Source organism: Coregonus clupeaformis, chromosome 21, assembly GCF_020615455.1.
Source record: "Coregonus clupeaformis isolate EN_2021a chromosome 21, ASM2061545v1, whole genome shotgun sequence".
NCBI classification, from domain to species: Eukaryota; Metazoa; Chordata; class Actinopteri; order Salmoniformes; family Salmonidae; genus Coregonus; species Coregonus clupeaformis.
In genome coordinates this window covers 51,769,148-51,794,499 of record NC_059212.1, presented here as the reverse complement: position 1 = coordinate 51,794,499, position 25,352 = coordinate 51,769,148, and the positions used below count along the sequence as shown (strand labels likewise).

The 25,352-nt window shown below is 41.8% G+C and overlaps 3 protein-coding genes and 1 long non-coding RNA gene across 7 annotated transcripts; 2 read left to right on the top strand and 2 right to left on the bottom strand.

The window, feature by feature from the left end:
- Positions 1 to 3,220: 3,220 nt before the first annotated feature.
- On the bottom strand, positions 3,221 to 15,123 carry LOC121535564 (outer dense fiber protein 2). 4 transcript variants are annotated; one of them, XM_045206103.1, is made up of 9 exons: positions 11,885 to 11,973; positions 11,616 to 11,726; positions 11,192 to 11,327; positions 10,767 to 10,877; positions 10,537 to 10,641; positions 9,977 to 10,135; positions 8,775 to 8,875; positions 3,795 to 3,920; positions 3,221 to 3,600 (listed from the first exon to the last, which is right to left on the bottom strand). In XM_045206103.1, exons 2-8 carry the CDS (start codon positions 11,723 to 11,725, stop codon positions 3,908 to 3,910), a joined length of 735 nt encoding a protein of 244 aa, XP_045062038.1. In that variant the 5' UTR covers position 11,726; positions 11,885 to 11,973; the 3' UTR covers positions 3,221 to 3,600; positions 3,795 to 3,907. The 4 variants fall into 4 exon arrangements, with proteins under 4 accessions (XP_045062038.1, XP_045062037.1, XP_041698694.1 ...); XM_041842760.2 differs by lacking the exons at positions 3,221 to 3,600; positions 3,795 to 3,920; positions 8,775 to 8,875; ... (1 more) ...; positions 10,537 to 10,641; positions 10,767 to 10,877 and adding exons at positions 12,389 to 12,505; positions 12,645 to 12,716; positions 13,107 to 13,181; ... (1 more) ...; positions 14,208 to 14,479; positions 15,036 to 15,123 and having other exon boundaries at positions 11,236 to 11,327; positions 11,885 to 12,070; XM_045206102.1 differs by lacking the exons at positions 3,221 to 3,600; positions 3,795 to 3,920 and adding an exon at positions 8,412 to 8,534.
- A 309-nt stretch (positions 15,124 to 15,432) lies between these two features.
- Positions 15,433 to 20,947, top strand: LOC121535565 (E3 ubiquitin-protein ligase Midline-1). Its single transcript, XM_041842763.2, has 6 exons — positions 15,433 to 16,151; positions 16,301 to 16,396; positions 18,815 to 19,048; positions 19,285 to 19,304; positions 19,549 to 19,676; positions 19,904 to 20,947. The coding sequence occupies exons 1-6, from the start codon at positions 15,555 to 15,557 to the stop codon at positions 20,488 to 20,490; spliced, it is 1,662 nt and encodes a 553-aa protein (XP_041698697.1). The 5' UTR covers positions 15,433 to 15,554; the 3' UTR covers positions 20,491 to 20,947.
- A 496-nt stretch (positions 20,948 to 21,443) lies between these two features.
- On the bottom strand, positions 21,444 to 23,011 carry LOC121534703 (leucine rich adaptor protein 1-like). Its single transcript, XM_041841287.2, has 2 exons — positions 22,711 to 23,011; positions 21,444 to 22,362 (listed from the first exon to the last, which is right to left on the bottom strand). Exons 1-2 carry the CDS (start codon positions 22,915 to 22,917, stop codon positions 21,829 to 21,831), a joined length of 741 nt encoding a protein of 246 aa, XP_041697221.1. The 5' UTR covers positions 22,918 to 23,011; the 3' UTR covers positions 21,444 to 21,828.
- Positions 23,012 to 23,137: 126 nt separating this feature from the next.
- Positions 23,138 to 24,396, top strand: LOC121534704. Its single transcript, XR_005994661.2, has 3 exons — positions 23,138 to 23,396; positions 23,981 to 24,068; positions 24,306 to 24,396. It is a non-coding gene; the product is annotated as an uncharacterized LOC121534704 (long non-coding RNA).
- Positions 24,397 to 25,352: the final 956 nt, after the last annotated feature.

Genomic DNA, 25,352 nt, shown 5'->3' with positions numbered 1-25,352 from the left:
AAGGTCAAGCAGCAGACATTGGGGACAACAAAGCTACAGACCGGCAGAGGGCGAAAACGACTCTCTACTGACCGGGATGACCGCAAACTCATTTGAATGTCACTCCACAACCGTAGGATGACATCCAGTGACCTACAAAAAGAATGGCAAACGGCAACTGGGGTGAAGTGCACGGCGAGTTCGAAACAGGCTCCTAGGGGCAGGGCTGAAGTCGTGCAAAGCTAGAAAAAAGCCCTTCATCAATGAGAAGCAAAGAAGAGCCAGGCTGAGGTTTGCAAAAGACCGTAAGGATTGGACCGTAGAGGACTGGAGTAAGGTCATCTTCTCTGATGAGTCCAATTTTCAGCTTTGCCCAACATCTGGTCGTCTAATGGTTAGACGGAGACCTGGAGAGGCCTACAAGCCACAGTGTCTCGCACCCACTGTGAAATTTGGTGGAGGATCGGTGATGATCTGGGGGTGCATGAATCAAGCCACGTACAAGGTTGTCCTGGAAGAAAACTTGCTTCCTTTTGCTCTGACATTGTTCTCCAACTCTGAGGATTGTTTTTTCCAGCAGGACAATGTGCCATGCCACACAGCCAGGTCAATCAAGGTGTGGATGGAGGACCACCAGATCAAGACCCTGTCATGGCCAGCCCAATCTCCAGACCTGAACCCCATTGAAAACTTTTGGAATGTGATCTAGAGGAAGATGAATGGTCTCAAGCCATCAAATAAAGCCAAGCTGCTTGAATTTTTAAGCCAAGAGTGGCATAAAGTCACCCATCAATGTAAAAGACTGGTGGAGAGCATGCCAAGACGCATGAAAGCTGTCATTGAAAATCAGGGTTATTCCACCAAATATTGATTTCTGAACTCTTCCTAAGTTAAAACATTAGTATTGTGTTGTTTAAAAATGAACATTAACTTATTTTCTTTGCATTATTCGAGGTCTGACAACACTGCATCTTTTTTGTTATTTTGACCAGTTGTCATTTTCTGCAAATAAATGCTCTAAATAACAATATTTTTATTTGGAATTTGGGAGAAATGTTGTCAGTAGTTTATAGAATAAAACAAATTTTAGATTTTTACCCAAACACATACCTATAAATAGTAAAACCAGAGAAACTGATAATTTTGCAGTGGTCTCTTAATTATTTCCACAGCTGTATATGCCTGTTTGATCATTGTACAAGTGTGTTTGCAGCTGAAGCATCCAGTGGAATGAATAAACTTGGTTTGAGCTTTTCTAGTTGTCCGTCTGAGTTCATAGTCTGTTTGTTCAGAACCTAACAGTTGAATTGTTTGTTTTTGTCTTTTACATAATTGGTTCTGCGTTGGATATCTGGAGATCCTGTGACGAAACCAGGCCTGACAGCTAAAGCAACTGTACCTTGATTTCAGATGTTGGCATTGTTTCTTTCCCTCCAAACGTTATGCAAAGTGTTGACTGACTACTACTAAGCAACACCCTGGAGACAGTGAGATCCCAAACAGGTCATGAAATTGGCTCTCCGAGGCTCCTATATCTTGCACAGCACCGCTGAGTGATATACAGGCTTAAGACTTACCTTCCTTAAAGGGATAGTTTGAGATTTTGGCAATTAAGCTATTTTTTCTACTTACCCAGATTCAGATGAACTCATGGATACCATTTTTTATGTCTCTGCGTGCAGTTTGAAGGAAGTTAAAGGTCGTTTATGATGCAATTGCTAACTAGCGTTAGCACAATGACTGGAAATCTATGCCAAAATCTCAACCTATCCCTTTAAGATTTAAGAAAACCAACTCAGTTTTTCACAATTCCTCACATTTAATCCTAGTACGAATTCCCTGTCTTAGGTCAGTTAGGATCACCACTATATTTTAAGGATGTGAAATGTCAGAATAATAGTAGAGAGAATGATTTATTTCAGCTTTTATTTCTTTCATCACATTCCCAGTAGGTCAGAAGTTTACATACACTCAATTAGTATTTGGTAGCATTGCCTTTAAATTGTTTAACTTGGGTCAAACGTTTCGGGTAGCCTTCCACAAGCTTCCCACAATACGTTGGGTGAATTCTGGCCCATTCCTCCTGACAGAGCTGGTGTAACTGAGTCAGGTTTGTAGGCCTCCTTGCTCGCACACGCTTTTTCAGTTCTGCCCACACATTTTCTATAGGATTGAGGTCAGGGCTTTGTGATGTCCACTCCAATACCTTGACTTTGTTGTCTTTAAGCCATTTTGCCACAACTTTGGAAGTATGCTTGGGGTCACTGTCCATTTGGAAGACCCATTTGCGACCAAGCTTTAACTTCCTGACTGATGTCTTGAGATGTTGCTTCAATATATCCACATAATTTTCCTTCCTCATGATGCCATCTATTTTGTGAAGTGCACCAGACCTTCCTGCAGCAAAGCACCCCCACAGCATGATGCTGCCACCCCTGTTCTTCACGGTTGGGAAGGTGTTCTTGGGCTTGCAAGCAACCTCCTTTTTCCTCCAAACATAACTATGGTCATTATGGCCAAAGAGTTCAATTTTTTGTTTCATCAGACCAGAGGACATTTCTCCAAAAAGTACGATATTTGTCCCCATGTGCAGTTGCAAACCGTAGTCTGGCTTTTTTTGGCGGTTTTATAGCAGTCGCTTCTTCCTTTCTGAGCGGCCTTTCAGGTTATGTTGATATGGGACTCGTTTTACTGTGGATATAGATACTTTTGTACCTGTTTCCTCCAGCATCTTCACAAGGTCCTTTGCTGTTGTTCTGGGATTGGTTTGCACTTTTAGCACCAAAGTACGTTCATCTCTAGGAGACAGAACGCGTCTCCTTCCTGAGCGGTATGACGGCTGCGTGGTCCCATGGTGTTTATACTTGCGTACTATTGTTTGTACAGATGAATGTGGTCATGACTGATTTCGTTTGATTTTCCCATGATGTCAAGCAAAGAGGCACTGAGTTTGAAGGTAGGCCTTGAAATACATCCACAGGTACACCTCCAATTGACTCAAATGATGTCAATTAGCCTATCAGAAGCTTCTAAAGCCATGACATCATTTTCTGGAATTTTCCAAGCTGTGTAAAGGCACAGTCAACTTAGTGTATGTAAACCCACTGGAATTGTGATACAGTGAATTATAAGTGAAATAATCTGTCTGTAGACAATTGTTGGAAAAATTACTTGTGTCATGCACAAAGTAGATGTCCTAACTGACTTGCCAAAACTATAGTTTGTTAACAAGAAATGTGTGGAGTGGTTGGAAAACAAGTTTTAATGACTCCAACCTAAGTGTATGTAAACTTCTGACTTCAACTGTATGTGCGAATTCATTGCTTCTCCAAAACACATACATTATTAAAAACATGAAGTAAGGCTCATATATTGTACAGTACATATGATTTCCACAACAACACACATTACACACCACAAATACACATCCCTGAGTAATCCTCATTTTAAAAAGTAGGATGATCCAAAGCTAGACGGTGCGGGTGGTAGTCCTTCCTCAAACATGGTGGCGTAAGAGATCTTGAGGAAGTCTACGTAGTTCTGAATGCTCTGCTTGTGGCTTTCTGATTGGTCCAGGCTGACCTGCAGGTCCTTCAGACGCACCTCAAACTTCTTCTCAGCCTGCACCAAGATTTAAATCCATTGAATGGAAAAATGTATGTACTTCTATTCTTTAAAAAAATAAAATAATAATGGTCTGATTGGCTATGGCATCAAAAAGTACTGTCCTGTGTTAGAATTAGCTTTAAGGTATATGAGAGAAACATCCTATGGTATGCAGTAGGTTATCGTAGGTGATCGTGTCTGATACTCACCGACTGCTTGCTTTGTTTAATCTGTTTCAGCTCATTCGCTCTCCTGTTCTTCTCAGCCTCCAGTTTCAGGATTTTAGTCTGAAGGGAACTTTCTTTGGAAACAGCTTTGTCTTTCACTTTGGACACCTTGGTATGAGAGAAATAGAGATGATGAGATGTATCAAAAAGTCAACCTCGACCTCTTGATACTAACTCAACTCCTAGAAAACACCATCTTCAATTGGCTTCTGTGCCTTTCCATTTCCTTCTGGGAACCTTGGTTCCACTGAATATATATATATATATATATATATATATATATACACTTTTTTTTGTCCATTAAAATAACATCAAATTGATCAGAAATACAGTGTAGACATTGTTAATGTTGTAAATGGCTTTTGTAGCTGGAAACGGCTGATTTTTAATGGAATATCTACAGTGGGGAAAAATAGTATTTAGTCAGCCACCAATTGTGCAAGTTCTCCCACTTAAAAAGATGAGAGAGGCCTGTAATTTTCATCATAGGTACACGTCAACTATGACAGACAAAATTAGAAAAAAAAATCCAGAAAATCACATTGTAGGATTTTTAATGAATTTATTTGCAAATTATGGTGGAAAATAAGTATTTGGTCAATAACAAAAGTTTCTCAATACTTTGTTATATACCCTTTGTTGGCAATGACACAGGTCAAATGTTTTCTGTAAGTCTTCACAAGGTTTTCACACACTGTTGCTGGGATTTTGGCCCATTCCTCCATGCAGATCTCCTCTAGAGCAGTGATGTTTTGGGGCTGTCGCTGGGCAACACAGACTTTCAACTCCCTCCAAAGATTTTCTATGGGGTTGAGATCTGGAGACTGGCTAGGCCACTCCATGACCTTGAAATGCTTCTTACGAAGCCACTCCTTCGTTGCCCGGGCCGTGTGTTTGGGATCATTGTCATGCTGAAAGACCCAGCCACGTTTCATCTTCAATGCCCTTGCTGAAGGAAGGAGGTTTTCACACAAAATCTCACGATACATGGCCCCATTCATTCTTTCCTTTACACGGATCAGTCGTCCTGGTCCCTTTGCAGAAAAACAGCCCCAAAGCATGATGTTTCCACCCCCATGCTTCACAGTAGGTATGGTGTTCTTTGGATGCAACTCAGCATTCTTTGTCCTCCAAACACGACCAGTTGAGTTTTTACCAAAAAGTTCTATTTTGGTTTCATCTGACCATATGACATTCTCCCAATCCTCTTCTGGATCATCCAAATGCACTCTAGCAAACTTCAGACGGGCCTGGCTTAAGCAGGGGGACACGTCTTGCACTGCAGGAATTGAGTCCCTGGCGGCGTAGTGTGTTACTGATGGTAGGCTTTGTTACTTTGGTCCCAGCTCTCTGCAGGTCATTCACTAGGTCCCCCCGTGTGGTTCTGGGATTTTTGCTCACCGTTCTTGTGATCATTTTGACCCCACGGGGTGAGATCTTGCGTGGAGCCCCAGATCGAGGGAGATTATCAGTGGTCTTGTATGTCTTCCATTTCCTAATAATTGCTCCCACAGTTGATTTCTTCAAACCAAGCTACTTACCTATTGCAGATTCAGTCTTCCCAGCCTGGTGCAGGTCTACAATTTTGTTTCTGGTGTCCTTTGACAGCTCTTTGGTCTTGGCCATAGTGGAGTTTGGAGTGTGACTGTTTGAGGTTGTGGACAGGTGTCTTTTATACTGATAACAAGTTCAAACAGGTGCCATTAATACAGGTACGCAGTGGAGGACAGAGGAGCCTCTTAAAGAAGAAGTTACAGGTCTGTGAGAGCCAGAAATCTTGCTTGTTTGTAGGTGACCAAATACTTATTTTCCACCATAATTTGCAAATAAATTCATTAAAAATCCTACAATGTGATTTTCTGGATTTTTTTTTCTCAATTTGTCTGTCATAGTTGACGTGTACCTATGATGAAAATTACAGGCCTCTCTCATCTTTTTAAGTGGGAGAACTTGCACAATTGGTGGCTGACTAAATACTTTTTTCCCCACTGTACATAGGCGTACAGAGGCCCATTATCAGCAACCATCAGTCCTGTGTTCCAATGGCACGTTGTGTTTGCTAATCCAAGTTTATCATTTTAAAAGGCTAATTGATCATTAGAAAACCCTTTTGCAATTATGTTAGCACAGCTGAAAACTGTTGTGCTGATTAAAGAAGCAATAAAACTGGCCTTCTTGAGACTAGTTGAGTATCTGGAGCATCAACAATTGTATTTGTTTTAAACCACTCAAGTGTTGCTTTAGCAGTATGCTTAGGGTCATGGGTGCACTTCAGCCACGCTCAAGGTCCTAAACGATATTATAACCGCGATCGATAATAGACAGTACTGTGCAGCCGTCTTCATCGACCTGGCCAAGGCTTTCGACTCTGTCAACCACCGCATTCTTATTGGCAGAATAAATAGCCTTGGTTTCTCAAATGACTGCCTCGCCTGGTTCACCAACTACTTCTCAGATAAAGTTCAATGTGTCAAATCGGAGGGCCTGTTGTCTGGACCTATGGCAGTCTCTATGGGGGTGCCACAGGGTTCAATTCTTGGGCCGACTCTTTTCTCCGTGAATATCAATGATGTCACTCTTACTGCTGGTGACTCTCAGATCCACCTCTACGCAGACGACACCATTTTGTATACATCTGGCCCTTCATTGGACACAGTGTTAACAAACCTCCAAATGAGCTTCAATGCAATACAACACTCCTTCAGTAGCCTCCAACTGCTCTTAAACACTAGTAAAACTAAATGTATGCTCTTCAATCGAACGCTGCTGGCACCCGCCCACCCGACTAGAATGACTACTCTCGACGGGTCTGACCTAGAGTATGTGGACAACTACAAATACCTAGGTGTCTGGTTAGACTGTAAACTCTCCTTCAAGACTCACATTGAGAATCTCCAATCCAAAGTTAAATCTAGAATCGGTTTCCTATTTCGCAACAAAGCCTCCTTCACTCATGCTGCCAAACATGCCCTCATAAAACTGACTATCCTACCGATCCTTGACTTCGGCGATGTCATTTACAAAATAGCCTCCAACACTCTACTCAGCAAAAAAAAAGCTTTGCAGCTCTTTCAGGGTTGTCTTTGGTCTCTTAGTTGACTCTCTGATTAATGCCCTCCTTGCCTGGTCCGTGAGTTTTGGTGGGCGGCCCTCTCTTGGCAGATTTGTTGTGGTGCCATATTCTTTCAATTTTTTAATAATGGATTTAATGGTGCTCCGTGGGATGTTCAAAGTTTCTGATATTTTTTTATACCCTGATCTGTACTTCTCCACAACTTTGTCCCTGACCTGTTTGGAGAGCTCCTTGGTCTTCATGGTGCCGCTTTCTTGGTGGTGCCCCTTGCTTAGTGGTGTTGCAGACTCTGGGGCCTTTCAGAACAGGTGTATATATACTGAGATCATGTGACAGATCATGTGACACTTAGATTGCACACAGACTTTATTTAACTAATTATGTGACTTCTGAAGGTAATTGGTTGCACCAGATCTTATTTAGGGGCTTCATAGCAAAGGGGGTGAATACATATGCACGCACCACAAGTTATTTTTTCAATTTCACTTCACCAATTTGGACTATTTTGTGTATGTCCATTACATGAAATCCAAATAAAAATCCATTTAAATTACAGGTTGTAATGCAACAAAATAGGAAAAACGCCAAGGGGAATTGTCACGACTTCCTCCGAAGCTGCCTCCCCTCCTTGTTCGGGCAGGCTTCGGCGTTCGTCGCCACCGGCCTTCTAGCCACTGCCGCTCCATATCTCATCATTCCATTTGTCTTGTCTTGTCAATTACACACACCTGGTTCATATTCCCCTCATTAGTATGTGTTTAAGTGTTCCCTCTGCCCCCCTTGTCCTTTGTGGGTGATTGTTCTTTGTGAGGATTAGTAGCTCGGTTGAGCTCAGTATTTGTATTGCCGAGGTATTTTCCCCGTGTGCATGTTTGTTCCAGTGCGCCTGTTTTGCGCACTGGACTGGTTAAGATGGATTACGGAATAAACTCTGTATACTGTGATTTACCCTCCTGCGCCTGACTCCTTCAAATCACGCATCACAGGGATGAATACTTTTAAAAGGCACTGTATGTATATATATATATATATATATATACAGTACCAGTCAAAGGTTTGGACAGACCTACTCATTCCAGGGTTTTTCTTTATTTTGACTATTTTCTACATTGTAGAACAATAGTGAAGACATCAAAACTATATAATAACACATATGGAATCATGTAGTAACCAAAGGAGTGTTAAACAAATCAAAAGAATGCCAAAGCTGTCATCAAGGCAAAGGGTGGCTATTTGAAGAATCTCAAATCTCAAATATATTTTGATTTGTTTAACACTTTTTTGGTTACTACATGATTCCATATGTGTTATTTCATAGTTTTGATGTCTTCACTTTTATTCTACAATGTAAAAAATTGTAAAAATAAAGAAAAATCCTTGAATGAGTAGGTGTGTCCAAACTTTTGACTGGTACTATATATATATATATATATATATATTTAGATTTTAGTCATTTAGCAGACACTCTTATCCAGAGTGACTTACAGTTAGTGAGTGCATACATTTGTCATACATAAATACACCTTTATTCTGAGCATTTACATTTGCTACTATACACATGATAGGTTTGAGTAAAACTATATGCTGAGCATATGAGCATGAACTACTTTCCAGCCCCTGGTTCTACTCCATGCAGCTCCTCCATCTGCCTGGAAGGAATACACAACGATACTTGAAGGGTACCTATCTAGCTACATAAGGACTTCTTAACACATTCATAACCTACACATATAACAGTCATAAGCATTGTATACACATTTCAGCATTCACCCTGGTCAGGCTTGAACGTTTTTTTATTAGAAACATAGAAGAATCTCATTAGAAAATACCACTCATAATCAAATGCGAGAATGTATGAATTATGTCTAATGAGAGAAAGATAAACTTACTTTTGAAGAGCATCCACTTTCTGCTGTAGCTGTGAGTTAGCCTCGTGGATAGACTCTTTCATGTCCAATGACGATCTCATCTTCTCCCCTTGGCTCTCCACCTGGATGGAGAATAATCATGTCTTCAGAATTGGGGTTGGGCAAAACATTTACTCTATGACTGAAAATCATACATGCTGAATGTATTTTCAATTAGTATTGAATATGGGGACATGAATGGGGTTCAAGCACATACAGTACAACACCACAAAGAGTTGTACAGATGCACTTCATTTGACCCTGCTTCTCACAGCAGGAAAAGAATCCTGCAGCAACAGGAAATGTAAATTATTATGTGGATTATAATGAATGGACATTTTTGTAGGGGTTGATGCATTTTTTTGTTAGGGCAAATCAAGTCAGACATTTTAAAGTGGAAAATACAAACTTTAGAAGCCTTTTTAAACCTTGAATACACTCAAATGTACATTTCCTGCTGCGCGGGAATATTCTCTGTGACAACAGAGTGATCAAATGAAGATAGTAGATCTGTACCATGCAATGACTGGAATTACATTGGCTTATCAATTTATCAACACAGCACACTCAACACTGCACAAAGGTGGCATGAGCAACATTCAAAGGCAAGCATTGATTGCGTTTCTATTCATGTTTCAGCACTGTTGTAATTTCACTCGCTGCCTAACTGTTGACCCACACAACAACAACTAACTACTAGACCTCCTGTAGCTCAGTTGGTAGAGCATGGCGCTTGCAACGCCAGGGTTGTGGGTTCGAGTGCCACGGGGGGCCAGTATGAAAAATGTATGCACTCACTAACTGTAAGTCGCTCTGGATAAGAGCATCTGCTAAATGATGTAAATGTAAATGTAAATGTTTAATGTAAATCAGCTTAAGGCGATCATCAAGGCTTCACAAACATTTAACAGGGGCACATAGGGTTGCGACCTTACTCTCTTCCCACTGCAATCTGAGCACATTCAATCACAAACCTTAACACCAAGTCAAAGCAGGACCGGGTTGGGGATGCAGCATTATAACCATTGTGATTATAACACTATAAAGGGAATCCAACACATAGGGTTTCTGCCATCTGGTGGTTGGAAGTGGTAAATGGCCACATTCTACATACTGTACTGTACTCCAACAGCACTTACTTGCCCATCTACAGGTTACCATAGTCTTACTGCTAAATTGCACACCTTGACCTGCAGTTGTCTAATGGCCTCTGCCTTGTCTGCACATCTCTTCTCGGAGGGCTTCAGGTTGTCCTGGCACTCCGTAAGACTCTGCTCTGTGGCACTCAGTAACTCTGGGTACTCTTCCAGCTCCCTCACGCACCCCTCCAGCTCCAGTCTCACCTGGGGTCCATGGGGGAGGGGCGTGCCGGCCAGCAGGGGCGCAGAGAAATGTTAATGACTGATTGGCCACACCTGTCTAAGTAGCTCTCACTGACTAGACCACGACTGGCAATACAAGCATAGGAAGCTGGACATTCCCATTCACCACTGATGTGTATTTACTCAGAGAGAATCTTTTGAAGGCTTTCAGCAAACTGTGAGGTAAAACAAATATCAAAAACACAGGATATCACATTCATTTTGATTTCACTGAACCAAATATTGTTTGTGTCAAATTATTTCAAGCAATTTGATTTTATTCTTACACAACATGTGGGCTATCTTTTGCTTCAATTTCGAAGGATGAAAACTGATTTAAGACAAAGCTATTTACATTGAATGTAGCCAACAGAAGACTTTACCTTCTCCACTTCTGCCCCTCTTCCTTCTCTGATGTTCTCCGTTTCCCTCAGAACACTCTCCAACTTTATTCTCAGATCATCCACCTCCATTTGAAGCTCTGCCACCTGAGAGGTGTGCAATAACAGGCAAATAAAACAGACAACTTCTACCTTACCTATGAATCTCTCAATGCATTTTTATATGATTAGTAAGTATTGAAACTTGGATATGGGGTGTGTGGGGTCCTTACCTGACCCTGATCCTGTTCTGCTTGGTCTTTCCTCTCCTGTGAGAGAGTGCTCTCCTCTTTCAGGGCTGCTTCAGAATGGACCAGCTGCAGTTCCAGCCCAGCAATGGATGCCTGGAACATACATAAACCAATATAATCCTGAACATGGTGGGAACAAATCACATAATAATAATCATACATATAAATATATCATCCAGAATTATGGTGGGAATAAATGACATGCTAGAATATACAGAGAAGGTATTACAATTAGAAATCAGTAGAGCTACATTAAGTGTGTTAAATTAGATAGTTTACTTTAGATTATACAGGGGCTACTCTATGGCTCAAGGTAAAATGTTGGTCAAACTAAATAACTAAATAAATAGTTGTTGGGTGGTGCACACACAACTTAAAAGGTCTATATTGGCGTTTCATTTTCCTACCTTGAGGGTTGCGTTCTCAAGGCCAATGTTTCTGTTTTCAGTGTTGAGTTTTTCCACTTTCAGCAGTAAGACCTCATTTGCAGCAGTGAACTCATCCCTCTCTTTCTGCAGCTTCAAAGTAATGTCTGCTATTTGGCTGTAATGAAACAACAATAGAAAATGTATTGGTCATGTACATATATTTTGCAGATGTTATCGCAGGTGCAGCGAAATGCTGATGTTCCTAGCTCCAACAGTGCAGTAATACAAAACAATACAAAACAATAAACACAAATCCCCAAAATATAAAGAAAGGAATTAAGAAAATCTGAAAAACCTTTAAAAATGAAAGAACATTATTTATTGCCTCAAGGACCTGGATTGACAATATGCCAGACTTTGTGTCCAGGACAAAATGTGAATAATAAGGATTGAAATGACATACCCTTTCAGCAGTCCTATCTGTGCATCAAGCTGTATTCTCTCATCTGTCTTCTGCTCCTGTTGTCTCCCTCCATGTGTCCCTCTCTGAACGAACCTCAGCCAGCTGAACATCCTACATGTCATCATGTCACACAACATAACATAAAGCAGCTTACTGGCAGTGGCAATGAACTCACCAAGAACGGGATACCCGAGTCGTGTTCAGTAGGGGACACCGTAGCTAAAGTAAAAATTGTGTTCTTATTGGTTCCCAACATTACTCATACATACCTTCTCCCTCAGCTTAGTGTAGCATTTATACACAGCAGCTTCGTTCCTCTGGACCCTCTGTTTCTGGGCGCGGGTGGCCTTCTTCAGGACTTCTTTCTCCTGTGATGCCTTCTGCGAAACACTGGAGATCTCCCCCCTCAGACCATCTATCTCCAGCTTCTGCGCCGTCAACTGCCTCTCCAAACCCTGGAAAAAAGAGAGGGACATATCTACACACTAATGCCTAGCCTTTTCAAAACAAATAGGATTTCACTCACGGACGACGTCCATCTTGGATGGGTCGTAAATTAATATTGTCCACCATTCTTTGTGAAACAGAAATGCGTCTATTTTTTGCTGACTTTCTTCCAAACCCTCCCAGACACCAGACACACAGGCTGCAAACTGTGTCCTTTGCTTTCTCAGTGTCTTATTCTACAGATAGAATGGCTTGGCCTTACAAAGTTCCCTAATGGGACAATAAAGTGATAGATTTATAGACTGATGCCTGAACTTGTGTGTTACCCGGAGCTGCACGGTGAGACGGTTGTTGTCGGCCTCCTTGCTGCGTAGCTGGCCCTGCCGGTGAGCACATGTGGTTTCCACAGACTTGGTGGCATGGACCGCATTCTCTGTGTTCTCCTGTGGAGCATCAAAGCAGAAAGAGATGGTGTGAGGACAATGCCTTCATATAATTTGTACCTTTGTCAATATGTTTTATCATGTACAAATTGTGGTCATCGCTTGTGTATTTCATATGAAATGAAAGGCCAATGCTTACCATTTCTTTCTTCCGCAAACCCATCAGTTCCTCTACCATTTTTTCTTCATCATTCAAATCTCTTTTCAAATGCTGGTGGAAACAAAATAACAATATATATATATATATATATCTTACTCACAGTACAACTTTCATTTGAAATGACAAATGTATATAGTGAACAGTAGCAGATGCTTTTCTATCCCAAGCGTCTTACAAATTTAGCACACAAATTCAGTACATGTGGCCCATGTGGGATTGAATCAAATCCCCAACTTTAATGTAGCTAGCACCATGTTGCAACCCACTGAGCCATACTGCACTGAATGACCCTATAATCCGCCAAGAGGAGCTTAACAAACAGGCAGACCTTATAAAATCTTCAGCCTTGGCACCGCTATGTCAACATTTCAAAGCATTTCAATACAGGTCTGGAGTGAGGTGTGAAGTTCAATTTTTTTCCCCAAGTGAAAAGCAATTTACCAGATTATCACACTCAGCCTGTGTAAGCTTCTTTAGTAAGAGATCGATGTGTTTGTCTGTCTCCATTCGAGACGCCTAATACAGAGGAGACAAAAATAGTAGTCAAATCATGTTATTTTAAGCAACAGTAAAAAATAAAAAAAATAAAAAAAGAAGAAAAATAAAAAGTTGGAATAACACTTTACTTTCGTCCACAGGTATAATGCATTCTAAAACTTGTCATAAGCATGACCCCCTTATAAATTGCTAGCTGACAGTCCTTCAAATTAGTAGTCATTAGCCATCAGATTAGAACTGCCAACCTCTGCATCCTGCAGGTCTTTGAGTTGCTGTCGGACAGACTTGTTTATCCGTTTAAAAACCTCCAACTTCTCGAGCAGAAGGCCTCTCTGCCTTGACATCCGCCGGTTATCAGAGGCAGAGTGTCTTGAGTCCATTATAACAGAAGGATTAATTCAATTCTGCTTTTGACACCCTAAACATTGTAAACGAATCGAAGATTTTGATATCATGTTATGCCTCTCAAAATAAAGACAGGTGCACTGTCAGCACATCAACTGCAAAGGACTTCACGTACGGCAAAATCGTCCTCCAGGGTCTCCTTGAATGACATGAGCTGTATGGCTGCAGAGTTGGCCGCTGCTTCGGCATCCATCAATGTTTTCAACAGAGGACTCTTGTCCATGGTTGCTCCATAGTCTCCATAACTACATATAAAGAAAAGACAGAGAGAGGGTTAGAAATCAGTTGGATCCACACTTAGAGCTGTGTCTGTGCAGTGTTTCTCCCATATGCAATCATTTTCTAATGTAAATGTATAGATGTATGCCCCAAGAAGACCCTATCTGATCCCCCACCCCCGCCACCCCCCCCGCAGGAAAAAAAAATCCCTCGGTCATGACTCTCAGTTCCATTACATTACCCATAAGAGTAATTGGATGAAGGCGACTTCTTTAGGGGGGAGTTTTGTTAAGATCCCCAACGCTCGGTCTGAACATTAATATGCATCACTTGTGGTATGGTTTTCGAAGCATAAGGACCTTATCTTTCATATCTGCTATAAATAATTTTCAAATAACAAAATGTTAAATTAATACACACCTTGATAGGGTTAGTGTTCCCTCAAACCATATCCCCATGCTACATTGCTTGTTTACGGAAAACAGACAGAAGACAAGAGGCGACCACCTGTGCCAATTAGCTATCTAGCATGCTCCAAACAACTGTGTGGAAGCATAACTCTGGAAGTGTAGCAGAAGTTTTGGTGTAGACGCTGCTGCGTATCCTGCTCCCTCTCCCAGGCTCCGAGAAGCCGTCTAGATCATCATCTAGAGAGTCTTGGAAGGGATCCTCAGGAGACATGGCTCTCATTTCTGCAGGGTGGATGAAAGGGGACTATACTGTAGGTGTTAGGCTTACAAAACAGTTTTCCCATGACTGTTTCTTATAATAATCACATTCCCATTTTCTAATAAAAGACACTAGACAACTGTAATGACAAGGAAATTATGAAAATGATTGGTGCACCAACACAATATGATATGAGAAGATATACACAGACAATACACAGATAAGTGTACAATGTAATACAAGTATAACTAGAATTGTAGCTAACTAACAGGTTTCATTCTACTTCTCAATCAATGACTATTTCCTAGGCTACACTCAGTGCTTGTTCTTTTTACCATTAGCTATTAGCTGAGCTGATCCATTCTGACCTTCAGATGCAAGGAACAGCAGTTTGCTAGCTACACAAGCTATGGTATCTGGATACAGTATGCTAGTTGAGTTAGCTAGCAAAGGCCAGTTAGTTAGAATTACTAAGATGGAAAGCAAAATCAAACCGAGTTTGCATTAGGTAAGAATCTATGATCAAGACGTATCTAGCTAAATTGGTAAGGTGAGATTTGGAATTAAATGTATTTTTACCTTCATTCACTTTCGTGCCTCTTGTCTTGGTGGAAACCCTTGTCTTGTGCTAGATGCTTGGCGTTCGTTCGATTTTAGTCTCGCCTATTTGCTCTGCCATTCGTGATTGGCTGAGGCATTGGGCGTAAAGACGTAACGTAAACAAACCCCACTAGAGCGTGGTTGTTAGCGAACGAAATTAACCAAACAATAGTTTAACCCATCCACATGCATTTTCTATATTAAATAAAGAATATGTCATAAACACAAATATTTCGAGTAAAACCTAATGAAAAAAATCAACAGCAAAGTAATTAAACGGGAACAACAAAGTAATGAAACGTGTAAATGAAACTGCACGGGATTCAAAAGTTGTATAGTAAAGTCACGTAACATCCGTTTAGAACGGCCGTTTTGATTGGATGAAGCAAGTTTATATGTTTCTCTTCTCAATTTTCGATTTCGTCGCAACTAACTTAGCGAGTTAATGAAGAGAGCGCACACGTTTTGCTTATATTCTGAACCGTAGATTTGTTTGGCATGGAGGTCATATCTATTGACGAGGAGCTTATTTGCGCCGTCTGCCGTGACATATTTGTCGAACCTGTGACTTTGCCCTGCGGTCATAATTATTGCGAAGTCTGTGTGAACCAGTTGAAAAGATCCGCGGTGGAAGTCGAAAACATCAATGCCGAGCGTGGATTCGAGGGACTGTGTGTATGTTACACCTGTCCTCTTTGCCTTGCACCTTGCGATTCAACGTTAAACTTGAAAAAGAACGTGGTACTTCACAACATCATTGAAAAGTACCACAGCAAACGTGCAAGCGGTGTCGACTGCACTGTCTGCAAAGGTGAGCAGAGGATGGCCGCAGAAAAGAGTTGTGTCAGCTGCAAAGAGTCATATTGCACCGTCCACATCATACCACACTTGGAGAACGCTGTACTGCGCCAACACGTTATGGTGAGCCCGATGGGCGACACTGGCAGACTCTGCAAAGAGCACGGGAAGGAACAGGAACTTTACTGCGAGACAGACCAGACCCCACTGTGTGCCTACTGCATGCTACCTGCCGAGGCCAAGCACAGGGATGGGCACAGCGTCGTGAAACTTGCAGATGCGCTGGATACTTTAAGGGTGAGGTGTCTCATATTTTCATCTTGATCACTTGTGCATGCATGGAAGATACTTTGAGTTAGCACCATTTTTGGAAATCAATTAGAATGCGTCTTGTTAATTGGTAAATCACTAATTAATCAATGGTATGTCTTTAATTGTTTTGATAGGAGAACTGTCAAGTCAAACTTCAGGGTATTAAAGAGAGCCTGACCGAAGTAAAGAATGGCCTGGCAAAAATGGATGAAGCTGCTTCGTGTTCCAAGGTAATACTATCGCAGCAAGAACATAAACCCAAAGTACCCCACATGATAGGAATTAGGCTAATGTTGAGGTTCTTCTCGCTCCCCACTTCTGTTAAACCAGTCTGAATAGTGAGTGGCAGGCTTACAATTTATTAGACAACTTTACAATGTATTAGACAACTAACGTGAAGGCAATTGCCTGGGGCCTGACATCATCAGGGAGCCTCGTGAACTTGGCATAATTTCGTTTAATAATACATTATTTATGTTATCTTGCCATCCTACTCCACTTGAGGCCCTACTTGAGGCAATCTCCCATGTGCGCTATTTTAGCGGTTGTGACGAACGGATCGGTTAATGTTTTCCTCCTCCAAATTTGTCTCTAGCTATTGAACGGTTTTGAACGACTTCACAATTACGACCCCATGCCTGAAAGCTATGACTCTCAGAAAAGCACGTAGGCCTACGTGTCTTCAATTTCCCTCTGACGCTCACATGCCGCGCAGGACACCATTAGAAGTTACTGTGACAAAACCACAATTGAAAACAATGCACATCTTTTTTTTTTCTACACACACAATTATTAACTGATTATCTTCCCTGATGTTTTCCCAAACATTACAATACCTCTCTGATGCATTTCACTCATGTTGTGATGCAAAAAATGTTTTACTCCTTTCCCATATTCATGTAATTTGCCATATTTTCCTTTTAGCCTTATGAACATAATTTGGTTGCAGTTTGTATCTGCGCAGGAATGTTTAAAAAGTCCATAAAATGAAGACAATATCAGTATTGTCGATATTGCAAAGGAAAATATAGGTATTGGCCCAGAATTTATGAATCCCTAACTTGAAAATGTAAAACGGATAGAAAATATGTACACTGAACAAAAATATAAATGCAACAATTTCAAAGAGTTTACTGAGTTACAGTTCATCCGTCAATTGAAATGTATTAGACACTAATCTATATGGATTTCACATGACTGGGAATACAGATACCGTAAATATAAGGTAGGGGCGTGGATCAGAAAACCAGTCAGTATCTGGTGTGACCACCATTTGCCTCATGCAGCGCGACACATCTCCTTTGCAGAGAGTTGATCAGGCTGTTGATGGTGGCCTGTTGTCCCATTCCTCTTCAATGGCTGTGTGGCATGCTCAATGGGTGACATGGCAGGTGAGTATCCAGGACATGGAAGAACATGGAGACTTTCAGCTTCCAGGAATTATGTACAGATCCTTGCGACATGGGGCTGTGCATTATCATGCTGAAACATGAGGTGATGGCGGCGGATGACTGGCACGACAATGGGCCTCAGGATCTCATCGCGGTATGTCTGTGCATTAAAATTGCCATCGATAAAATGCAACTGTGTTCGTTGTCTGTAGTTTATGCCTGCCCATACCATAACCCTGACCGCCACCATGGGGCATTCTGTTCACAACGCTGACATCAGTAAACTGCTGGCCAACACGACACCTGCCATCTGCCCGGTACAATTGAAATCGGGATTCATCCGTGAAGAGCACACTTCTCCAGCGTGCCAGTGGCCATCGACGGTAAGCGTTTACCCACTGACAAATTCTCTAAAACGACGTTGGAGGTGGCTTATGGTAGAGAAACAAACATTACATTTTCTGGCAACAGCTCTGGTGGACATTCATGCAGTCAGCAAGCCAATTATATTCTCCCTCAACTTGAAACATTTGTGGCATTGTGTTATGAAAACCGCATTTGATTGTCCCCAACACAAGGTGCACCTGTGTAATGATCGTACTGTTTAATCAGCTTCTTCATATGCCACACCTGTCAGGTGGATGGATTATCTTGGTGAAGGAGAAATACTTACTAACAGTGATGTAAACAAATTTGTGCACAACATTTTTGAGAAATAAGCTTTTTGTGCGTATGGAACATTTTTGGGATATTTTATTTCAGCTCATGAAACATGGGACCAACACTTTACATGTTGCATTTTATATTTTTGTTCAGTATAGAAATTAGACCTATAATGGACATAATTATTTTTTAACTGCCCTTTTTCTGGGCCGCAAATTGCTTTTGATGAACGACTCGGTCTGTAAAAAAAATTAAATAATCTGTGCAGTCCTCCGTTGAACTTTGAAATCCCGACATAGCCCTCAAGACACAATTATTGCCTGCCCTTGTTCTATGTGGTGATGCAAATACCTTTCCTAGTGAGGGGCATTTCAACCATTTTCAGTTAGCCTTTTAATTCTTCTTTCACCTAAAAGAGCTGGCTCCGAACAGCTCTTCATTCAGTAGCCATGATTGTTAAATAGACATGGGCGGTGGTCTAAGACTGGCTTCTGCCTGGGGCCTCCAAATCAATAACTCCGCCCCTGAGTGAATGCAGCGTTTTAGTCTGGTTTAACCAGGCTACACTTCTGACTGTCACCCCTTTAATAACAGGCCAGTCTGGAAAGGCAGCAAAGTGAGTGCACAGCCTTCCTGCGCAGAATCAAGTTGTTCCTGGAGTTTGAGGAGCAGGCGTGGCAGAAGAGGTTCTCTGTGGATATGGTGCAGGAGAGCAGGAACGGGAAGCAGCGGACAGAGAGGCTGAGGAGGCTGCAGGACAGGCTGACCCAGGCACAGGGCACTCTGCTGAAGGCTCAGACCATCAGTGACCCCCTGGTGCTGCTCCAGGTAAAGCTGAAGCATGACTAGGGCATAAAAAAGACTGAACGCTGACGTGAAACAAAAGTGAGCACAGCGTTCAGTCTGGTTTATCCAGGCTAGGAGTGTACTTGGACGGAAGTCTAAATGAGAATTGACTTTCGGCACCAAAAAAATAAATAGGCAGCGAGCCCAATTCATTAAGCGTATGGCTACGTTTCATTGTGACTTATTTTAACTGTATTCGATTTAATTTTATTAAACAGCTCTTGAAGAATGAGGAGTGGTAAGTTGAAATTATTCTTATGACAGAATTATAGCTGAAGACACAACCACCCACAAACAATTCCCTCAAAGTAGAATCATTTAATTTCATGCCTTTTTTTATTTATTTTTATGACCAGCACCACTAATTATTTATTTTACTAATTCCTTTACAAGTATGTAAATAATTGGCACTACATATGCTACACATTATGTTCATCTCACTAAATTCTGAACTTTAGTGATCTTAAATTTCCCTGTTGCAGGGCGGACCTGCTTCAAAGGGACGTTTGTTCCCGTCAGATCGAGAAGATCAGTAAATGGAGTGGAACCAAGCTTGTGGCTTCATCTAGAATCACCCCCCTGTTCCAGACTCTCCAGAAAACATTTCAAGGTACTCAGTCTCCGTGAAGAGCACTTAACACAAGGGTTTATAAAAAAAATATATATAATATAAAAAAAATGCTGAAGAATATTGAACCAATCAGTCAATATCTGAGCATTCACACAACTATAGTACATTAGAAGCCTATTCTGATAGTGTTTTTGGCCAGCTAATTGTTCCTGTCAGCTTTTTAAAGTAAGGTTTTGGATGGTATCTCTAATATTATGTCTCTGTAGGTGATGTCATTTTCTTTGCTGAATTAAGTGCCCACCCTAAACTGAAGTTGGACCCTGACTCTGGCTCTGTGTGGGTGACCGAGGAGCACCAGCGACATGATGAGGAACCATGTTACCCGGATCGGCCTTACTGTGTGATGGGAGTCATTATCTCCTCCAAGGGTGTGCACAACTGGGAGGTGGAAGTGGAAGGACTCTCGTCTTGGGCCCTGGGTGTGGCCTTCCTTGGCCCATACCAGATAGCGGTGACCTGCAAGCTCGGCACTGATGACCAGTCGTGGAGTCTGAGTTACAGCAAGAGCAAGCAGCGGTTCTCTGCCCAGCACGACTGGCTGGCCTTTGCGTTCCATGCACCGGACTCCAACCCACCCAGACGGATCGGGGTCTTTCTGGATGTGGACAGTGGAATCCTGAGCTTCTACGATGCAGTGCGGATGGTGTGTCTCTACACGTTCTACTGTACCCTGGATCAGGACTCCGACCCCCAAACTTACCTCAGACCAGCCTTCTGCCCTAGGCTGAAGGAGGACGACCAGCCACTGTCCACTAAGCCAATGAGGGTGCTGCGCCCAGTCTCAAACTTTTAGGCACGGCAACCAACGGCATCTTTCACGCTAAGCGTTATGCTAGCAGCTAACTAACAGACACTTTTTTTTTTTTTTTGTTCTATATGCTTAGTTTGAACCACTCACCATTGATTGTTTTTGTTTGAAATTAAGAAGAAAATATGGAGAACCTGTTTTTGTAAAGCAGCACAAACTGTTATACACAGCTTAAAATGATACTACAGTTGGACAATTTACAATATTTTTGTATTTTGCCAGTGAGCCTTTTGAATGTCTTGTGAGTGAACTAATTAGATCTATATGCAGTGTGCACATCATCTGAGCATCAGCAATGTATTCTGTGCTTTTTCTACATGTTTCCTAGAATAGACTACCAAATCTACAAATGCTTATTGAAGAGTATTTTTAGTTTCTGTTTCTTGTGGTCCTCTCAGTTGGATTGTTCCTCTAACACAGCATTAAAATAATTTGGTCCTATTATTGTTGTGATGGCAGCATTTTATAATAGATTTACTTTCCGGTTGCTGTCCTTGGATTGTTATCAGCCCTCATCCCCAAGACCCTGACCCTGAGGTCACTTCCTGTGTACTGTATGTAGGTTCCTGCTATCTCTTGACATAGCTGGCATTCTCACACGTCATCAAGCTGCTGGACAATGTCTGGGGCTCACCAACTTCCAACGGACAGAAACAGGGCAAACAATGAAGGTCTGCGCACTGTCTTAAAGTCAAAACCAATGATATGCATTCTTAGGCCTATTATATAAAAATGTGCAGATGGAGACAGTGGTTGGGCAGAAAATAGTAAAATTGAAAGTATTCATTATCCTTCACCTTTTTATTCAACATAGAATATTATTCTGTGAGTTTCACATTCAAAAGAGAAAATGGTTCATTATGGCATCACACTGGAGATGGGATGAATGTCAGTTTCAAAAGGAAGGGAATGTCTGTCATTTTAGTGAAGTCCCTTTATGGAATTTCATAACATCAATGCATTTTCTGCATAGCCCTCTACATAAAGCTTTCTTTACCAATACAAGGCATAGTGGAAACATGACATCGATCTGATTACATCTTGTTGAAAGAAGCAGAAACTGTGAATGTAACAATGGAATGAACAATAGTCACATTGAAAAGCCAAAGTAGCTAAATCAAAACATGAGTACACCTTGATCTTCTAAAGAGAACAATGCTACTAGCATTCATCATCCAGTCCACCATGGACACTTTTGTAATGTCAATTTAAATGTCACTCAGTCCAGGACAGGGCACTTCATGTCCAACTGTAGCACCGCTGCATCCTGTAAGTTTGGTAGGTTTCATTTCATAAAGCATCTTTTGAATTGCGCTAATAACATCAGAGAAATGTCACATCGTCTTGAGACTCCACCCAGCACCACTGAGCATCATACCCCAACAGAACCTCACAACTGGGAATGGTCTGTTCCTCCACCCCCAGGATGTCACCGTCAGAGGCCCCTTGTCTCTCCTCTGGGAGACCACAGTAAGGTGTCCCAGTTTCTCCTGTCCCCTCAGGATGGCTAACAATCCTGCCCTCTAGTGTCAACCCTGTGTCTGTATCATTAGAAGAAACGGTGTTGGTGAGCATATCGAAGTAGCTGTGCCCGGAGATGCTATCTGGTACTGGCAGCTCTTCCTCTTCATTGGCGTCATGTAGAGGACTCTTCCGGCTAGTTAGGGCCAGACTCAGGCCCTCTCTGCAGGGGGACATGCCAGGCCCCTCGGCCAGGCTACACTGGCTGCTTGTCAGGCTGCTGCCCCTGCTTGCCAGGGTGCCACGCTCCTCCAGCAGCCAGCGCACAGCCTCCATGGCCTCATGCACCGCCACCAGCTGGCGCAGGACCCGCACGTCTGCAGCACGCAGACAGCCCTGTGGGAGGAGGGTGGGGAGGGAATGTGAGAGGACAGTAGTGAGCTGAGGAATTTAGACTTAAAACGTGTCAAATGATTTGAATGGAATGAAGGACCTCAGCTGGGTGAGGGGGATGGTGTGGTGGTGACAGAACTGTCAATGACTGTCAATAAAATTGTTGTGGCTATCACTAATGCAAGCCAAACATGGTCTGGTGGGAGAGTTCTATACAGCATTTGTATAGCTTTGAAAAATAAACCTACTCATAGAAAAACTGAACAGGAGAAAAGAATGCACACACACACAGTTTATATAATCAAATCATACAGAACCATTAAAAATTGCATTCTGCAAAGGAATCCTTACCATCTCCAGTTTCAAGTTTCTGATCTTGTCCGTCAGACTGTCGCTGGTGCTGTTGTCTCTCCCCTCCGGACTGTCGGAACTCCACTCAGCGCAGAGCGAAGCATCCCCCTGCATCAACCTCAACAGGCTCTCCGGAGTATTCATCCCAATTTTATTTTCCAGCTCTTTCAAATCTGGAAATGACTCGTTCACACTCTCTTCTTCCATAATAAAATATTATGAAATCCTACTTGAATATAGAACTGTTAGAGAACTTTAGGGTTAGCCTACGCGCAACGATCCAAGCAAACCGTATATTGGAAATCAGCCCTGACAAATTACCTGTGACACAAAACATGTTAGCTTGCCCGCAGGCATAGTCAACTTGAAAAAAAGACCTCACGTGCGCATTGTGTTCCTGAACGCTCCATAATGAACTAGGATTCCATTGAGGGATTGGAGCAAACTTTTCCACTGACGCGTTTCAAAAGCAGCGTGAGCCATTGCAAAAACGTGGGAAATAACTGGATGCGTCGATAGATACCTTAATTAATTATTCTCAAAGGCTGTCGATATTGTTACCCAATCACTGTCAGAGACGGACAGCCAACAACCGGTAACCTAACATCTGCGGAGGCAATGCCACTCGTCGACAGCTCAACGTGGGTCCACCCAGTCGGCACAAAAACATCAGGAATTTAATTTAGGTGAATATGAACCTGAATATGAACCGCAGTCGACAAGTATTAAGAGATAGCGGGCACCTGCAGAATATGCGCGCATGTGTAAAAACATTTTTGATACTTAAATAGCTATTTAATTCGAATTACAATTTTTTGATTGTTACATTTATTTATTTTATTTACTTATAAACGAATGTCTAGTATAGCCAACTATAATAAAACAATTGACAAGCTTATGCTGGTTTATTTAGCCTACATTATGGATCCAGATAATGACTTAATTACGTCACATGACGTCAGAGTTGTCACTGACGTCACTGCTGGGACAGGTAAAGAAAAGCCATCTGACATTTGCTGTAATTGATTGGGATATGCCTGGAAATTGGGATATGCCTGGAAAAAGTTATGGTCAAAGATGGGCGACAAAAAGTTCCCAGGGGCTCCATTTGGAACACAGTCTGCAAGGTTCTTTGTTTTGCTAATATTTCCATTAAATTACCCCTATGAAACATGACAATCAATAATGATTGTAAACATCTCTTGTAAATAACTATTGTAGTATTGTAGGTCTAAGCATAAAATATCAATCTTTCAATTTTCCCAATAAGGTTTGATGTTTCAGGAGTCTATCCATCCAAAAAGAAGATTGGCACGTTCACAGAAATCAACCACTGCAAGAGACTGATAAGTTACTTGGTAAATAAAAGCACATTACAGTATCTCATTCGATTTGATGTGATTTTCAAAAAAATTAACTTGGAAGATACAGTATGTGTCAAGGCTTTGCATGACTCTCCTCCTAAATGTGTGTGTGTGCAATCCATGTGTTGAGCTGAACTAATAAACTAGAATATAAATAATGAAGTTATATTTTATTTTCTATTCAATTCTATTTTATTCCACCGCGTTTGTGTATCTCTTTGTCTGTGTCAGGAGCGTAACCTGGGTCCAGGTCAGTATGAGGTGGACATGGGGGACTTCAGCCCCCAGGTGGTCCAGAGCAGGGCCAGGGTACCAGGGCGGAAGAGGGGGCAGGAGATGGCCCAGCAGGCCCAGATGCCCCACCTGCTGTATAGAGACACATGGCTGACCAACCGCCTCCTGGTGAGGGAGCAGCATCCATGATAATGATGATGACTTGTATCCGTTAGGAAATTGTCATACAGCATCTACAGTGCCTTGCAAAAGTATTCATCCCCCTTGGTGTTTTTCCTATTTTGTTGCATTACAACTAGTAATTTAAATGGTTTTTTATTTGGATTTCATGTATTGGACATACACAAAATAGTCCAAATTGGTGACGTGAAATGAAAAAAGTAACTTGTTTCAAAGAATTCTAAAAAATAAATAACTGAAAAGTGGTACGTGCATATGTATTCACCCTCTTTGCTATGAAGCCCCTAAATAATATCTGGTGCAACCAATTACTTTCAGAAGTCACATAATTAGTTAAATAAAGTCCACCTGTGTGCAATCTAAGTGTCACATGATCTGTCACATGATCTCAGTATATATACACCTGTTCTGAAAGGCCCCAGAGTCTGCAACACCACTAAGCAAGGGGAACCACCAAGCAAGCGGCACCATGAAGACCAAGGAGCTCTCCAAACAGGTCAGGGACAAAGTCGTGGAGAAGTACAGATCAGGGTGGGTTATAAAAAAATATCAGAAACTTTGAACATCCCACGGAGCACCATTAAATCCATTATTAAAAAATTGAAAGAATATGGCACCACAACAAACCTGTCAAGAGAGGGCCGCCAACCAAAACTCACAGACCAGGCAAGGAAGGCTTTAATCAGAGAGGCAACAAAGAGACCAAAGATAACCCTGAAGGAGCTGCAAAGCTCCACAGTGGAGATTGGAGTATCTGTCCATAGGACCACTTTAAGCCATACACTCCACAGAGCTGGGCTTTACGGAAGAGTGGCCAGAAAAAAGCCATTGCTTAAAGAAAAAAATAAGCAAACACGTTTGGTG

Bases quoted from the DNA above. Each gene is read 5' to 3' on its own strand.
- LOC121535564 (XM_045206102.1), bottom strand. From the start codon at position 11,725: ATGTTCAGCTGGCTGAGGTTCGTTCAGAGAGGGACACATGGAGGGAGA. The intron at 10,878-11,191 runs GTAGGAAAATGA...TGTATGTTCCAG, and splicing joins TTGAGAACGCAACCCTCAAG to GCATCCATTGCTGGGCTGGA. The intron at 10,642-10,766 runs GTAAGGACCCCA...CACACCTCTCAG, and splicing joins CAGAACAGGATCAGGGTCAG to GTGGCAGAGCTTCAAATGGA.
- LOC121535565 (XM_041842763.2), top strand. From the start codon at position 15,555: ATGGAGGTCATATCTATTGACGAGGAGCTTATTTGCGCCGTCTGCCGT. The intron at 16,152-16,300 runs GTGAGGTGTCTC...TTGTTTTGATAG, and splicing joins ATGCGCTGGATACTTTAAGG to GAGAACTGTCAAGTCAAACT. The intron at 19,049-19,284 runs GTAAAGCTGAAG...TTTATTAAACAG, and splicing joins ACCCCCTGGTGCTGCTCCAG to CTCTTGAAGAATGAGGAGTG.
- LOC121534703 (XM_041841287.2), bottom strand. From the start codon at position 22,917: ATGGAAGAAGAGAGTGTGAACGAGTCATTTCCAGATTTGAAAGAGCTG. The intron at 22,363-22,710 runs GTAAGGATTCCT...CTCCTCCCACAG, and splicing joins GAAACTTGAAACTGGAGATG to GGCTGTCTGCGTGCTGCAGA.